The sequence below is a fragment of the Corapipo altera genome, unplaced genomic scaffold, assembly GCF_003945725.1.
Source record: "Corapipo altera isolate COAL_440 unplaced genomic scaffold, ASM394572v1 48b, whole genome shotgun sequence".
NCBI classification, from domain to species: domain Eukaryota; kingdom Metazoa; phylum Chordata; class Aves; order Passeriformes; family Pipridae; genus Corapipo; species Corapipo altera.
In genome coordinates, this window is record NW_020884884.1 from 15,305,258 (window position 1) to 15,323,808 (window position 18,551).

The window sequence follows — 18,551 nt, forward strand, 5'->3', positions numbered from 1 at the left end:
ATTGCAGACGTGAGTTATTACACTTAATTTTATATTTCTTTTACATGAGAAGATCACAAAACCCCCCTTCTAAAAGCATATCCTCAAAACATGGTTTATAATGATTATTAAATAAACGTATTTTAAAAGAAAATAAAGAACAGGTGCACTATAAGATTAAAATCCCATGTGAAACAGCTGTGGACCTGAAGATGGAGGTGTGAAGTTACTCTGTGTGTCATACATAAAAATGTGTGTCATACACAAGTGCTTCAGAGGCACAAGTAGAGCCCCAGCTCAAGAGAGGGAGTTGTTGCGAATTATAGAGCTCTCCCAAAACTGTATCAAGGAGGAGATGAAATACCAAAATTGAAGTGATAAACCCAGTAAGATCTTTCAGCTCTTTCCTTGCACTCTATCAGGCTGCATATAAATTTATGTTTGCAGATAGCTAACAGTTTTATCAAACTCCTGAGCTTTAACGTAGGACAAACCTTTATTTAAATGTTCAGATTTTCAGCGTGGAGGAGGAGCCAAACATTTAATTTAGACACAGAAACTTCCTCATACAGTTTTTCGATCATTGAAGAAAAAGCAGAGAAAACGTTAACTCATGTTTATAGGGATGACAGTCTCTAACATATTTGCTAGAAGAGACAGCAGTGTACATGCTAATAATTTAAGCTATTAATTTAGCTTGTACTAGAAGATGACAGCCTTCTCTTCATGCTGTGCTAAATGAATAATGAATGATACACTCCCAAGGCAACTTTAATTTTCAAAGTCAATACTAATACTTACTCACCCGTGACTGATACTTAGAGGTAAATGTGATGATACAGAATGATACCCTTATCAAAGCATTCACAGAGTAAAGCAAATGAACCATTCAGCCCCTGTGTACCACAGGGACAGTGCTTACAGCACAATGTTACTCGGTCTTAGATTGACACTCAGTTTCTTGGGATAAAACTATCATAGGTTTGCAACCGCAGTATCATTCAGCCCTCATGGTCTCCCCAAATTTGTGCCTTCCAGCAATTCACAGATTCTTAAACAAATCTCCTGAAATCAGGCAAAACAAGCAAGGGACCATCCCCCTTTGCACATGACCACTGGTAAACACTGGTAACCTCCTCTGAGATGGCTCCACATACTACTCGTCTTGGAGGCTTCAAGCACTACTTACAGACACTAAGCTGAAGCATTCCAAAACAGCAGAGGCTGCAAGACTGCTCCCTGCAGACAACCATCAGCTCCAAACATGAGCTTGAGAGTACAGTAAAAGGAGCTGACAGTTGTTCTGTCTTTTAAAGAAAAATCAATTAAAAGAAATTAGGCCTTGATTCTTGGGGTCCAATTATAAAGAAAACATTTTGTTGGCAAAATGCACCTTTTCACATCGAAGTTCTGCAAAATAGCAGTGAAGACAACGAAAAGCCATAGGAGGAAAAATGCTTCAGGCCTACCTGGTTGTATCTAGCATTCCCATGCAGCACAGTTAGCAATTTTAGACACTGGCTTGCTAGACTACACATCACACAAATAAGCAATTGGTTTATTTTGCCAAAATTAACCATTTGACACAAAGCTCACCCAACAGACGGTGGTTCTGATGAGCCTGCTTTGCTACATATCAGCACTTCTGCAGCAGAGGGCTCAGCCACCACAGCAAACTACTGGCTCAAACTCAGCCCTCATGGCAACATCAGCCTGACTGCACTCCAATGAGTGATGGCTTTTGACTCCCTAGCAGTCAAACAGTCATGAGAAATCATCTCATACCTAAATGTCTTCTCCATTATCCAGAAACTTCCCAATTTTCTAACAGAATATTATGGCCTTTGAAAGTAAAGGAAATTCAATGTTAATTGGAGTCCAAAACTAAAACTGCTCCACTTAAATTCAGGACACACCTGCTCCAACGTGGAGATGACATTTGGTAGATGTGCAAGTCTGCTGCTCAGATGATAGGAAGCTTTGCCTTTGAAACTAGAACCCATAATTATGTTGTTGTTCTGGCAATTTGACTTAAAAGGAACAGCAGATTGTCTATCTAAGAAATTCATGCCAACACTTGCTTATATTTCTGGCACGCCTTCAACTAAAATGCTGAGAACCCAAACCTTCTACCCCAACGATTCCAGGCTGTTCAGCCTGTCGGTATTTTCATCTTTGTCTATGAACTGCTTAAAAGATAAACAGCATTATGCTTAAACCAACCAGTGAAAGACAAGCTTTCCTTTTCTGCTGACATACCAAAGTAATACAAGAAAATTGTACAGACATTGTAACTGAACCAACCAGTGAATTCTTATCAAATTCATCTGATGCTAAAAATAATACTGATTGTGATTCTAGAATTCTTCTTTGTTTTCAGATCTTAAGTTGGCACTGAAGAACTAACTAGTCATATCATGTTTATTTTACCAAATTAAAAAGAGGTTATGAGTAGTAGTCATGTGCCATTCTCTCTTTTTCGAATTCAGCCTGCAGAAGTGACATGAGAAGATACAGGTATCCATGGCCATTAAATCTGAGGCTAATGGATGACCAGATCAGCAAAAAAAAAGCCCCCAGTCAGTGATTCTGGTGGATAATTCCATACATATATATTGAAAATGGATTACATGGAAGCCAAATATATTTTCTTTTTTATTTTAAGAAAATTACAACATACTATGATATGCATAATATTACCAGCAAGCACAAGCTGACTTTTTTAGATGGGTATCCAACATAAAGAACTGGTTTTTGTCCTTCCTAGTTCTGTTTCTTTTACACTAATTCAGCAAAAAGAATCCCATTACAGGTACATTACATGCTTGATATGCAAGACTTGCAATCTCAGTCAAGGATTAGAGAAATTTCTGGGTAAAGTCCAGTTCATTAGCAGTTACTAGAAAGAATTTCCATTAATTAGATTTCTTCTCAGCAAGTCTTTCGGGTAATGGCTGGTAAATACTTCAAGTTTAAAGTGGGAGAAAGAAAATTCTACACACACCTTTTCCTGACATTATATTTACCTTCTTTTCATGATGTTTTAGCATATGCTTAGGGATAGCACTAAATTTCGTAGAGAAGGACAGGTTATTATTTCTTGACAAGCTGTCTTTAAATTGGATGCAAGTAAATGGAATCAAGAAGCCAATTAATTGCTGGACACAGAAAATTATTAAAATAAAGAAATGAAAATTTGTATTGCAGCATATGCAGTTACCAATGAAGTGACAAGACTACGCAAACCTACCAGCTTCTATGTGTCACACCAAAAACATTCCTTGTGAATAGTACAGTAATACAGACAGATAGATAGATATAAATACAAATCTAGATCAAACAGAAGGTATGCTGCAGTCACTCTGGACTACAGCATCCATTCAGAAACATATACAGAACTGAATCTTCTTTCACTTTCATATTCATGTAAGAACACACATCCTGGTTCTGGCTAGGACAGGGATTATTTTTGCAGTAGCCAGGAGGAAGCATGGCCAGGACCCAGAGATTATTCTATAACACCTCATGTCACTGCTAGGGGTGGGGGGAAGGGAGTCTTCCAGGGAGAAGGGGTTCCTTCTAGTTGAGTAAGCATGGTGGAGGGAGCAGTGGGGTGGTGCCAGTTCCAAACCAGAGGGAGAGAAGTCGGGTGGCATCAGTGAGCTGGCGGGAGTGGCTGGGGTGGTGCGGCTGTAGTCAGGTCAGGCTCCGTAGTTGGGTCATTTTTGCGTGTGAATCACTCTCTCATTTGTATACTTTTGTTATTAATACTGTTGCTGTTATTGTTAATTTTCTTATCTCGTTGTTGTTTCCAGTAAATTGTTCTTATTTCAACCCATAATCTTTAGCTTTGTGCCTCCAGTTCTCCTCTCCAGCTTGCCACAGAGGGAGAGGAAGGGGGAGGGGGAGGAGTGAGAGAAGGGCAGTGTGATTTGGAGTCTCAGTGGGAGCACTAAATTGAGGAGTATTGTTCCTTAACCACAACAACACAATACAGTTTAAATGAAGGTTAGGGCTAATAAAAGTGATTACCTCAGTCGGTTGGTATAGGTATCTACACAGGTCTTCATTTTAGCCAACAAAGTCCCAACAGAAGCTTGTGACTCACACTGTTCTTCCTCCTCTTCACTACTTTCTCCAGATAGAGGAAGAAGTAACGGTACCATCGATGTGCAGGATGCAATAGCCCGGAGTAATTCTAGCAGAGCTCGGTAAAGGGGAACGTGTCGGGCCATATCCAAAACTAAGAGACAAACAGTTCACAAAAATTAATAAAATTGAAGATCCTTCCACTCAGTACAGATGTTTTAAACAGAACACCTAGGTACTAATAATTATTAAAATATTAATAACATTTAATGGTAAAATACAGTATTTTGTATTAGCCACTTATAATTTGTTTTAATGGTCCTGTCCTGAAAAATATTGATAAAATGTGCGTAAAACAAAGGTTAACAAAAGACACAAGTGGACAAAAGTGCTAAGAGGATTACCACATGCTATATTAATTTCTAGTAGTTTAATATACAGTCCTGGTTCCAGTCGTATGCTGACAGTAATCATAAGCAAAAATCTATGGAGGAAAAATTGCAACCTATGGCATAGCAGAGTAACATTTGCTGAATCTAACAACATTAATAAAGCATTAATAAAGACTTTCATGTCACCCACTTTATTCACAGTTATCTTCTCCTTTGGGAAAACTTGTTTCCATTATTGCAAGAATATTTATGGCCCTTAAATAAATGAAGTTATCTACTTGGTAGAAGTCTAGTTTTGCTCCTTTTTGCGGAGAAAGTATCGTTTTAAAAACCATTATGCATTCTTCAGGGCATGCAAAGACTCTGAAGGAGATGCAAATTTTATCTGTATACATATGAACCACAAAACAGTACAGATGTGTAACAATATATACTAAGCAAACCTCACTGTCTTACTGCTTTTCAGTGAGATGTATATGTATTACAGAAGTAACTTTGGGTAGACTATAGCTCCTCTGATTAGGAAAGACAGGCAGAGATACACAATCCTAATGGATTCTCTAGCACCGCATTGTTTATTTTTCTTTTCCACTTGTTTGGACAAATATGTAATGGATGTCACTTCAACTGACTTTGTATCATTAACAGAAATCCTGAAAATGTAGCAATAGGCAGATACTTTAACACAGCTGCCTCCTCTGTCCCTAGGACATGCTATTTTTAACCTAACTGCAGAAAAAATTTGCTCTAGTTTAAAGTATTCACAAATGACTGAGTTTATGAGAAAATAAATTTATGCTTTTTCCAGCAAAAAACCGCAGACAACAAAAAGCCCCTGACAACTTGCATTAGGACAGAACAAAGCACAGAAGAACTCTTTAATGTTTCATTTAGCGCATCTCATCCTCCAAGCTAAAGCAGATCACAAACTTTCAACTCCTGTCACCAAACCCTCAGCTCTAAATACAGCACGATGGGACAGTATAAATAGCCAAGCTAAATTCAAGTAGCCGGTTTATGCAGGTTTAAAGCTGGATTTATCTCTACCAGGAGTTCTTTGATCAATAGCTTGCTATTTATTTCTTGAATATTTTACAATGGCACAAACTCTTAACTGGGTGAAGTGCTGTTGAAGAGGAAGAAAATTTAGTGAAACAAAGTATTAATCTGCCAGACCTGGTATCATGGCTGTAAAATTATCCTCTGTCAAAATATTCCATATATTTAAAGCAAACTTCACTGAATTTAAATATTAGCATTAAGAAAACCAGTTTCAATTATCTGTTAATGCTTATATTTTTTATATATATGTATTTACACATATACATACATACATATATATATATATGTCTCCATTTCTTATGCTCAATCTCTAGTGAACAATGGTTGCCTACAGAAAAAGCCCCACAACATGTAAAAAGGTCTTAAATTAAACACAAATAGATCTGATGATGTACGGATTAAAAAAACCCAAACAACAACCCACAACAAAACACAAAAAAGAAAAAAGAGAAAGAGGTGGGGAGGGGAAAGAAAGGGCAAGCATAAAACCTGGCCATAAACCCCCTCCCACCTGTAGAGCTAAAGACCAAGTGGCTCCTCATTTTAATTAATAGCTGTTTATTACGAGGATAGTGAGTGAGGGAGAGATATGACCTCTTAGATAACCACAGCATTTCACTCTGGAAAGCTTTTATTTATTTATTTTAACAATGAAATTTTCATGAGGCCAGAATACATAATTCTGAATCCTTCAATGCTGGCTTGCCCTCTCCTTTGCTAAATGGATAGTTAAGTTCAAAATTACTGTCATGAAGGGAACTGAACAAATATAACTTTAAAATGGGAATGTTTTCCAGAAAGATAGGAGAGACTTCTGGTTTTAGCAGATTCAATGCACTTGTACTGCTTTGCAATTGTTCCCATGTGAAACAAATTAAATGCATTTACTTGGTTTCAATTTAAACAACCTTTTAGGGAACAAATACTAATTTCTTTTACCTTAATGCCAGATTCTGCTAAACTCATTTTTTTGATACCATTATGTGTCTTACATTATTTTTCTCCAGGACCTTTATTGTACTTACTAAGAATTATGACTCATGCAAGTGTGTTTGTCTTTCCAAAATGCAAGAATTCCCCTCCATACCCAATCTGAATCCCCAAAATGTTCATCAAGACTGGATATCTAGATAAATATCGGAAACACTTGCTGTAAAGAACTCAAAATTGGCAAATTACTGTTTATTATCTTTATTTGGCAGTTCATCTACTCCTTGCTCCTACTCTGCTTTCAATTGAAAGAGAACGCCAAGCTGACGACAGCGTATGTTTTCTGCAGATATAGGTCTGCTTTCTAAAACAAGTGAAGAAGACTTGAGCATTTTTAAGCTCTGTGTAATTTTTAAGACACAATGTTTAAGCCACTAGGACAACAAGACACTCTTTTGTAAATTACCCCCTTGGCCCAGATTTGCTCTTTGCTAACCTGCCCACCTCCTCCTGGTGTGACCAGCTGTCCTAACAGCACTTTTCTGCACTGAGAGAGGCTTAGCAAGTCCAGCAGTGTTCCAACTAGAACCTCAGGCTGCACCACACAGGCTCCATCATCACCCTTACTGCTTTTAGTGTTTGCAGCATATTTAGTTGGTATTTATGATAGATGTCTTTCCTTTAGATATCATTATGTATATATTTAGGGAGAGTATTTCAGAAATATAAATGATACAGCTTTGTTAAAAAAAATTAGATCCTGTAATGAAGTTCTTTAAAAGAATTGAATTAAAATACTACAAACACAAATTAAAATATAAAATACAAATCTGCACACTAAAAAAAGCCTACTTCCATCAAATAGAAGCAATGGACTATCATCCTCATATACAGGTATCCTGCCAACTAAGATGGCAGCAATATGGATATCAAGCAAATGTAAATTTCAACGAAGAACAAAGTATGCTGTTCCTTGGGAACACACCTAACTTTTTTTTACCTGGCTGAAGTGGGCAATGAAGGTGTAGCCTAACACTTTATTTGAATTAATAAGGTAGCTCCTTTTGTAGGAAAAAAAATCCAACACACCACAAAACAGAAGCAAATATATTTGCTTATAGCAGAGTCATAATCTGAATACCATTAGCACACATTCAATATGTCAGAATCTTTTTATATGGATACTTCAGTTGTGTAAGAAGGCACTAACAGTTTGACAAGCATACCAAACTGCAAATACACAGCATTCCTAAGAAAATAAAAAAGGGAGATTAAAATTCTTGACTTTGTAGAAACGGCAGATGGATCCTCTGTTATACCAGATAATGACAAACACCTTTTACAAAGACCTCACTTTGGTGCTCTCAGGCTCTGGCACCGAGTACACCTGGACGGTCCTGGCTGTTAGGCTCACACCAGCTGTGGGGTCTGTCACATCCACCCATTTTTGTGCTGTTGGTGCTCCCTGATTCTGTGAGGCAGTGAAGTGCTGAGGAAGGTCCAACTCCCAGCACCAGAGACCAGTTCAGAAGCCTCCCCTTGTCAACTCTCAAATAGAACTGCTGCCCTCGAGAGCCCTGAATGTTCACTAGGTTTCCTGAGCATTTCTTCAAATGACTACAATATGCTACGCACTTATATCAAAAGAAAAGATTGAATTATTTCATTACTAGACTCAAAGCAGGGATTTGCACTCAGGTTTTATCCTGCTTCCTTGTCTGCCTTGAACAGGGCTGTCAGGACAGGGCTGCCTGGTGACAACAGTGTTTTCTTGGAAGAAGTGCCTGAAACATGGCTTCTGCACCACCTGATCAAAGCTGCTTCTCCTGCGAGCCTGCCATGTGCTTCTCAACTTATTCACTAAAAACACATGAAGGTCTCACCTTTTGGCTGTACCAGCAGTCAACGAGTTCAATCAGTAGTGCATAAAGCAGAGCACAAGGCTAAAAACTGCTGCTGAACCTGGACTGTGAGCAGCCAGCTGCAGCAGACCCGCACCACAGCCCCTTGCCAGGGGCCCGCAGGCAGCTGTGACAGCCCAGGGTGAGGGAGCAGGGCCAGGAGGTGACAGAGAACAAACAGCAGGTCAACATCACCACGGGGTGGGCAGCAAGACGATGTCAGCAGTGCTCTTGAAGGCTAGAATTCCAATGTTACCACAGACAACTCTAGCAGCAGCATCTTTATTAACATCTTTGTTCTATTAGTTGCATGAATTATGAGTGAACATGCCCAAAAAACAGGACAATGTCTTATTGTCCCTGCTAATTAGCAAAGAAGTTCAGATACAACAGGCAGTGTACATATTTACTCACAATTCCCATTTTAAAAAAAAAAAAAGTATCTTAAATCTAAATTTATTCTGTTGCATTTAAGAAAAGCAGAAATAGCAGCAGGGTCGCTGCCATTTACTAAGATAGGTAGAGATTGCAAACATCTGGAAAACATCTCATGGTCTCCCATTCCTTTGGGTAATAAAGGTCAAATTTTACTGGAATCACTACAATTCTGTTAGCCTCTTGCCACAATGTTTGCAATTTAGAAAGACACTGAAGGCTAAACAGGTAAAAAAATTAGACATTTCATAAAACTAGATCTCCCTTATATGCTAGTAACAATCAGTCTGATTTGAGTGGAGGGAAGAAGAGTATGACTGAAGTTATTTTAAGAAGTCTTGACTTAAACAAACTGCTGAGAATCCTGTCTTTTGAAAACTACAGTCTTTCACATGCCTATAGGTCATGGGATATTAAGGCACTGATCCCATTTTTTAAAACTTCTAACCTAAGCCTACTTATTCCTGGGAAACAATCTATTAATATTCAAAGATTGTGTTTGATTTGAGAATGTTTCAGTTGTTTTCCACACATCTATTTATTCATCAGTAATACAGATCTATTTCTTACAAAAACCTAAGACTACCCATATGCAATTACAATCTTAATATAATGAAAAGGCATATGAGGACAGGTCTTCACAAGATCAAGGCATCACCTTATATGTCATATATATCTGTAACAACATAATGGCCCAACTGAGTCTAATACTACTTTGCTTTCTTTTAATATTATACAATATCAAACAAAGAATAGCCAGGCCTAATGGCCCATTAAATAGACAGTACTGAACAGCAATAAATTTTTTTTGCAATTGATTTAACATCCTCAGTTCAACTTAACTGGCTATGAATAAGATTATAAAACTTATTTCCATTGCAAAGGTGCAAAGGATATTTAAAACATATTGCAAAGAATAGGACATTTATTCCAAAATAAAGTAAACTATTAATATAGCATATCCATTATAAAAAAAGTCTTCACACTTTACAGCAACTTAAAGAAACAAATACAGAAGAATAATTTGTAAGAAAATGATGAAAAGTTCTGCTTTACTTGCATCTAATATGAAGACATTCCCCCTGTGATTCTCACAGAATTCCTACCCCAAAGGAACCTACAAACTTGGTGTAAAAAAACCCAAAACAGACACCTGAGGGGAAAAAAAAATCAACACCTTTTCCAGTTTTAAATATATGGCACTGTCAGATGCAGACCCTCCTTGCTTCTGTGCTACGAGAAAAGCTGTCTATATATATGCTCTCAATTTATCTCCTGTACATAATTTCTAATTTTCTTCACACATTATTTAAAGACTTAGTGAATTTTAGTTAGAGGCCCACAGAATGTCTATTTTTCTTATGTACAATTTCTTTTTACTTCTGACCAATAGACGACTGATGTTCTGCCTTTCTTGAAGGAAAGAAGGTTGTGCAGCCACAGCAGAAGGCACCAATGGCAACTCTTCCAGAGTTATGTCCCTTTTATTTGTTTTCTCAAAGAGATTTGCCACTGCAAATATGAGAGGGATGGTCATCAATTAAATGATCAATTAAAAGGAAATAACTGGGGGGAAAAAAAAAGCGTATTCTGGAGGAACCCATATGTATACCCAGGAAATGTAAGGAAGGCCTCCTTCTTGCATGGGGTAAAGCTTCCAGTGACCAAGGGGGATGCCTTCAAGTCTTATTTCTTATTTTGTTTTCGATCTATTTCAATGAGACTTTTTATCTTCCTGGAAAGATGAATGATTGTCTTTTGTTAAATATTCATCCAGAAGTAGCCATCTAATCCTGCCTCTGTTTTAAGGCAACGTGAAAGAAAACCACTGACAGTTACGTAGAGTAACTATATTATAAAACTGTTCTATTCATATCACACATGAATGTTCAATATTTACCACAGTGTATCCAAACCTACCCTGCAAAAAAAATCCAAGAAAATACCTTTGTATTCCAAGAGATATATTTTTCTTTTATAGTAATGAAGTTTAAAGGACATGGTATCATCAGCTTAAGAAACTAAAAGTAAAATAAGTCATTCTCATTACTGTGCTACTTATTAAAAAGTTTAAGACCAATATTAAGAATATGACTGTACCTTTTCAACCTCCAAATAAATTTAAAGTAGATCCTAAAGTTCTGTCAATTTTACACCATTTCTAAAACACACTTAGTAATTACTGAGGACATATTTTTTGATGCCTAAGTATGTTATTCACAAACTTAAAACCTATAGCCATGATAAAATTAAGGACTTGAGGATCTCATTATCATATTAAAGACTCTCAGCTGCTACAAACAACACTGTTAAAAAAAAAAAAAACAACACAAAAAGGAAACACTCCTTTTGGACTTTTAATTAAACCTTCAGACACAGATACTGCCAAGCATGGATGAGACACACTGTCTTTCCAATAGGCCACACATCCTTTTCCTAAGTATTTTAAAACTGGAGCCGTTCCTCAGCGCCCCTTTAGTGCATCTTTGCAAACATATGATCTATGAATGCAGTCCATGCTGCAGGCAATAGTGTCAGTTCCAAATACGTCGTGCTCTGCTGCCTCTTGATTTTCTGTTTCAGAATCAACCCAGGGCAAGCCTCTTTTATAATAGGCCTAATTAACACCCTGTGTTCTGCTCTGTTTTGATAGAAAAAGAGATTGCCTACAGAGTAGTTCAAAATCAGATCTCTTTAAGTATACATAAGCCTTTGGGTAAAAATAAAACAAAAGATTTTTAAATATTGTCATCTTGCAATTATTTAATTAGCTTGACTTTTTCTTCATTTTTTTTTTTTTTAATAAGAACAACACCAGCATTTTCACAGTACTATTGTAAGTATCAGGAAAAATGATATCAGAAGAGACTAGTCCCTTGCATCCTGAAGAAGGAGAAAGGGGTTAAGCCTCCTTACAGGTCATGAGTTACAAATCCCATATCAGGGCAGCAAAACCTTGCAAGAAGGGTGGGTCTCTGAATTTAATGAGTACAGTGTAAGGCTCCAAGTTATTATTATTATTATTGTTCAGATACAGCCTTAAAATTTTGCTCTTCTTATATCAGCACTGAGCCCACTAGCAGTCAAAAAAATAAATCAGATCAAATGTTACAAAAGGTAAAGATAAATTAGAAATTACTTAATGGGACTGCATTCAATCATTCATACCACTTCAATACCATGTGCATTTCCCCCCTTTCTCAAAAAGACATTACAGAACTGGAAAAGGGATAAGAGAAAGGAGACTAAACAACACAAGGTACAGAATGAGCACTATTTAAAATGAAACAAACTAGGGCATTGCAGTCTCAGTGACTAATGAAGGATATCATAAAGATATAGTTTTTAAATTATGAGTGGTAAGAAAAGTGAACAGAATTGGACTGATCAATACATTCAAATGAGTGGGCACACCATCAGAAGAAACACTGCCATTTGTAAAAGAGCATACACTACATAACACATAACTATTAAGCTCTGGAAAAGCCTAGCACTAAGTGTCAGGGCAGTAAATATTGTTACAGGTTCAAAAGTAATTGGGCAAATTGATGTAAGAACAGGCCATCAAAGGCTAATACATGAGGGGACACCACCCTTGGCAACTCACTAGCAATACCAAAGCAGCATTTGCATTTTAGCCCCATTCCTATATTCTCCCATGGGCATCTGTTATTGTCCACTATCACTGACAAAGTAATGGCCTAACAACCTTGGTCTGTCTTGGCATTGTGGCTTGTGTCTTCTAGAATATTTGAAAAAAATAGCAGTTTAACTGCAACAGTAAATGAAAACTGTGCTCAATTATAGAAGCAAAATGCATTGCTCAAGGTAGTTGATCAGTCATCTATAGTGTAGAAATGCTCTTAACCATTTCTAGTTTGCCTATTTTTAAAGAATATTTGATTTTGGTGAAGTATTTTCAGGAAATTTTTGTTTACAAGTCAAACAACACTTCTCACAAATTCAGAAGAAAACCTTTGCCAGAAAAAGTGTAAGGCACTATTTCATTAGGCCAGTGTGTGCAGTTGAGTACACAGACACAATTTCCTGTATTTTGAAAGAATGGGAAAAAGAAACTCAAAAAATACTAAAGACATGAAAACCAAACTGATATTTTAAAGCATAAGTGACTATTAAAACCATATATGATCCTCAGTTTTGGATATATTACTATTTAATGTCACACTCTAGTCCCTGATAATGGAATCCATTAGAGAAATCACTCTCTGCCATTAAACAGAGCTTCAAAAAAACCCTGAAAAAGTGGCCAGATAATGAAGAGATGCTTCTTGGAGGCTCCAGAGCCATCTAATATGGGGGTTGGGGAATATGTCATCAGGTAAGAATAATTAATGAATCTAAAAATGCAAAATTGTGTATTCTTTTGTTTCGTTTGATTGAAAAAATGGCCTAGCAGGTATCAGTGTAGAAAGGATGTAAGTACTGAAGAGTAAGTACATACTGCCATGGGATCCAACCTCACTGCAACTTTTAAGAATCTCTCCTCTGAAAAATATCTGGATTTATGCAACATCAGTTCTTTAAAACCAGCAAAATATGAAGAAACACAGTTAAAGCATAAAGCTATAACTAAATCATATTTGCATCGAAATCTAGAAAACAAAGGTAAGAAAGAATCAATGTAAAGCCCCAGGAATGTTCCATATTATCCAATACAGACAGAATAATATATAGAAAGGCATAAATAAAAGAAATATATTAAAAATGTGAAGAAAGATACATATAAAGAAAGGCATTCAGAGACTGCATGAGAAATGGTTGTTTGCCTGATCAAGGGATGAAAAAAACCCTTCACTACTAATACAGCCCTTTACTATGGCATTTAGTAAGACAAAAAGGATTTGAGGTAGATGTACTGAAATAAATCTAATGTTAAAGGTAAGCTATAAGTGTCAAATTAATTTCCACTTAGCCAAGGAAATAAGAAAAATATTTTCTGTTGAGAAAAATATAAGATTAAAATATTCTGCAGACAAAGCCTTTCTTGAAAAAGTTAAAATAAATTCAAAACAAATCAGGAGGTAGAAGCTTGCCTATCACCTCATGTTAAGTGTTTTAAGTGTGCAGCACTCTACAGAGATGAAAAGAAAGGTATCACTCCTCTAAGAACATGGATCAGGATTTTTAAAGGAATTAATCTGGCTTCCTTCATCCCTGGAGGAGGGAATAGTGATTTCACTATTTTTGGCAGATGAGTGGGCAAGCAGCCACCTTGAAATAGTCCTCAGTCAGAGTATTACCTCTTCCAGGCCATAAAGTAGTCACTAATATTTTAGAATAAGATGGGAATCGAAAATAAGATGGAAACCTGCCATTTTATTGTACATGCTGCAGAAATCAATGCAGAAATTCAAAATTAGATAATGAAGTTGTGGGGTGTTTTTAAACCATTGCTTCAGTAGATGGAAAAAGGCCAAGATTTGGGTCTTCTGTTCTGTCCAGCAGAGGACAGCAACATCGTTACTGGAATGAAAGGATGCGCAGTTCCTGTGCTTTTTGATGAGCTTTTCCTATGTGTGAGCACGCCTACAAGATCACATCCTCAGGGGTCAGAAAGGAGACTACTTAAGCATCTCATTCTGCCTTAAATATCTAATTATTTTGCTTGGCCAGGATGTGCATATTCAAAACAGAACTTCTAAGAACTTCTATCACTCTAGTGTGTTCTTAGTAAAGGCAAAGCAAAAATGTCTAGAATGAACCCCGGCAAACTGCTCTGCATGTGAACAGAAGGGATTATTAGTTTCTTTGGTCAGCAAATTCTTAGCAGCTTACCTGATTGGGCTGTCACTACTTGACAAAACCACTAACATGGAAGAAGACAAAAAATTTTAAAAAATTGAAAAAATTCAGAAGTCTCTTGTATATCAAAAAACATTTGTGCCCCCTACGGGGTTATTGTATCTTACCAAGAAGGTACAAAAATAGGAAAGACGCACACGGTACATTTCCGCTATATGATATGCAACTGCAAGACATCTAGTATGGTGTCACATTCTCCTCTGATGTCATATTCTCTTCTCAAAAAAGACTGTTGGTAATAAAAGGCATAATTTTTACAATTAATTCTTAATGCCTCCAGTAAAATCTGTGAATGTTTGTAGCATGTGGCGCTGCACAGAAATCTATTCCAGACACCCAGTACTCATATTCCCAACTGTAATTACCAAGTCTAAATGAAACCACTCGAGATGTCCTGTCTGACTAAAGTAAAATAAGAAAAAAATGGTAGGACCAGTAACATTTACACTGGAAATTTTCAAAGATGCAAGGTGGTATCTCCAATTTTAAAGGGCTGGCTAAATGTCTTTACCATTTACCCTTAAAGGGGAAACCAGTCCAGTACTTACAGACTCCCAGTCTTGTCCTATGAGCAGGGATACAGCTACCAGTGCTGGCTTCGAGATAATGAAGGGAAAAAATGAGCTACTGGATGAAATGCTAGTGGGCTTTCACAATGAGATAAATGGCCCAGGAAAGTCTAAGCCCCCTCCACACTAAACACAGCAGAAACTTTACCGCCTTGTGCCTTGAACACACAAGGTCAGTGACCTGTACTGTTTTCTCAAAATTAAACAGCTATCACAAGATGCTGACCATCCATTGGCAGAGAGAATTTCATGGAACACTAATGGCCAAAACCAAACACTTTTGAAGACAACCATCCATACCTTCTATTTCTCAAGAAAACATACAGAAATTAATTTCAGGAATGAAATGAAAACCAGCTGCATCTCATGTATGATTTGTTAGCCTCTATACGTCCTTGTATCAAGGATCAGCATCTAACTGCATTTCTCCTGAAAGCTTATTAAAAAAGATAACTCATCTGTGGGAGGCAGGAAAGCAAACATCACAGTTTAGTTTCCTTTTACATAAAACATATTACACAATGGAGTGCAAAGCATAAAAGTCTGTCAAAAAAAGTATATCTCCAGTTAGCACCAGCAGAGTTATGCCTAAGTGGATACAAAGGGGAACAGTAAAAAATTACAAGTCCTTGGCAGGCAGATACAGATACACAAGCAGTCTGTTGCTCATGCTTTCAAGACAGTAATTTTATGCTGTAACCACAAAGGTAAAGAAATTCAGCAGTCTCAGATGAGAAAGAAATCTTGTTTACTTATGTTTTCAGGATTGTCCTGTAAAGCACCTTCATTTGGAAAAATTTCTTTTATCTAAAGCCCATTAAAAACTGACAGACAAAAGCCTCATCCCACTCTTGATTCCAGAGTGAAATATGCTGTCATTTAGGTAGCAGAATATGGAAGAGAATATGTGGGTGAGAAGCAGAAGGGAGAACGACGGGAGATGCGAGAAGCCCCGCTGAAATCTAAACTTTACCCCTCATATTTCTAATCTGATAATTTCTTGAGCATCTTTACCACAAAAATCCCTTCCTTCTGGAAAATTTAACAGGCACTTTAATTCACTGTGATCAAGTGAGTGGGGCCAGAGGTTGCAAGCTAGTCTGAGGTATGCTCTGAACGTGCAGCTGCAAAATACACCACCAGCTGTATAAATCAACGAAGAGCCCTCCCGTTTATGAATTTATGTTTAAAAGCCATATAAAATAATGTGCAGTACAGAAACAGATAAAGACTGAAGCAGGACCAGTCTCTCAGTGATCTTTGCTAAATACTGACTTGTTGAAAAAAATACCTCCATTAGCTCTTTGAAGCAAACCTCGGTCTTGAAAAGACTAAGTACTTTACCTGTCATGCAATCTAGTACCTAATTACAACCCAAATTTAAGCTGCTTCATTCCTCATAACAGCTAGGTTTTTAATTTTCAAAGATTTCAATGCAATGATGTTTCAATACATAATTACTCCTTATAACTTACAACAAATTTCTGAAACACAGTGGAAATTTATAATTTGTGCTTTCCTAAATCTTTTATGTTATTAACCACTCAAACAGATAATCAGTTTTGACATTTAAAAAAATTCTGTTATAATTCTAATCCAAAAGCACTATCTACTAGGAAACAGTCTGCTACTTTAAATGCTTTGAAAATATAGTAAGCATGTATTCATATTTTGCAATAGAAAATAAGAGAGTTTGCAAGGTAATATTTTCATCCTCTTATTCCAAAACTAAGGATGACAAAAAAGAGGAAAGAAATGTAGCAAAAGGCGCTGGCATGGTGGTATCTTCTATGTTTGCTTTGTTTTTCAAGATCAGTCATCTGAAAACTCCGGAGAAAGGAGTTCTTGTCTGTCAAAGGTATGATGCTTTAAGGTCTTTGGAGAAAGTAGAACTTGGCGTAGTAATGTAGTTCTCTGAGAGCCACCCTGCTGGACCGTGATGAGTTCTCACTACTCTGCTTCCTCTTTGCTTGTCCAGTGAGGACCCAACAGTCACTTAATGGACTCTTCTGACAGACCAAAATCTATGAACATGACAGCTCATAAAACTAATACTTGAAAGTCCTAATACTCCTACAGAAGCATGAAGCCTACAATCAAACCAGTGTGTAGAAATACTCCCAAAAAACATCTTGAGCTGCAGAGAACAGCACTGAAACAGAACTGAAGCATTCTATAAGTTACTAAACACTTTATAAAGGTACAATACCCCATACAAGAGATTCTTTTTGATACCAATAAAGAAAGGAAAAATCAAGACTGCCCAGCATCGCACATGAGACTAGAGACTGAAGAAGAAAAAATAGCCTCTTGCTCTTATTCCATCATTCCCTTCCATCACATTCAGAAGGTCACCACACACAGCTGGGGCTGAAATTCCCATCTCTAACTCAGGACCATTCATCAGTCACCTACTTCTGAATTGCTTCAGTTCATAAAGACATTGACGTAAATAGTTCCCTCAAAACAAATATGTGACATGCCACATGAAACCTTCCAAAGGTCAACTGGCTGTTCTTCCTAAGTTTTTACTCAACCATCAAACATCACTTTTCTTGACAAAATACCAGTGTGCATTCTGACCATGATCACAGACAATAAAACAGGGGCCAAGCTTGACCAGTGCTAAGAGAAGCTGGTGTTGAAAGGAGTGTGGCAGAAGAACTGGTACTACTCCATGTCCATTTAATTGACTTAACACAGAATTATTTTAGAGCAAATACGAGAAACTGGAACAAGCAAAGTCCTGGTAAGTGAAGACTGACAGGTAGGAACCTACTAGAGGAACTTCTGTAGCTAGTAATGAGAGAATTTTGAACTTTTCCAAGGATATTCTGGGTCAGTAATTAGAGTTACAAAATCAGGAAAATCCCCAGACAATAGTCAAAAGGTAATGAAATTCCTCAATCTGAAGGAAAACACAAGATGTAGACACATAGTTGAAATGTCAAAATCATCAAATCAATGCTGAGCTGTAACACGTGAAAGAGCTGGGAATAAGTATAGTAAGAAATCTAAAAATAACTTGTGTTGCTACAGATGAAGGATCTGAGGTTTTTTTCCATAGAAGAGTAAAAAAATACTTTGAAATCTGGCCAAGCTCATCACTACTGAGTCAAGGGCATCACACATCAATCTGTATCATAAAAAAATAGGATAAGAGCTCCCACAAAGAAAACATTAGCTATGTTAAGTTCTCAGGAGAGAGAGAAAAAAAGAAAAAAACTAAGGAAAAAAGGAGTGTGGTTATCCACTTCTCACTTATGCTAAGTGAACCAGTTCATCTTAATTTGTGCATACTATTACATCTCCCAAGAGACACAGTTTTGCTCTATTGTTCTGCAATTTAACTGAAAAACTGTTAGACCTCA

At 37.0% G+C, this 18,551-nt stretch overlaps 1 protein-coding gene across 8 annotated transcripts in view; it reads right to left on the reverse strand.

Annotated features, from left to right (window-relative positions):
• Positions 1–18,551, reverse strand: part of BIRC6 (baculoviral IAP repeat containing 6) — a 172,705-nt gene that overhangs the window by 18,282 nt on the left and 135,872 nt on the right. For 7 of the 8 annotated variants that reach the window (XM_027641287.1, XM_027641285.1, XM_027641289.1 and 4 more), the window contains one exon: positions 4,012–4,222. In XM_027641287.1, coding sequence (XP_027497088.1) covers positions 4,012–4,222 — 211 coding nt within the window. Of the gene's footprint in view, positions 1–1,083; positions 1,287–4,011; positions 4,223–18,551 lie in introns of those variants that run through there. The other variant, XM_027641291.1, reaches the window with a different exon arrangement.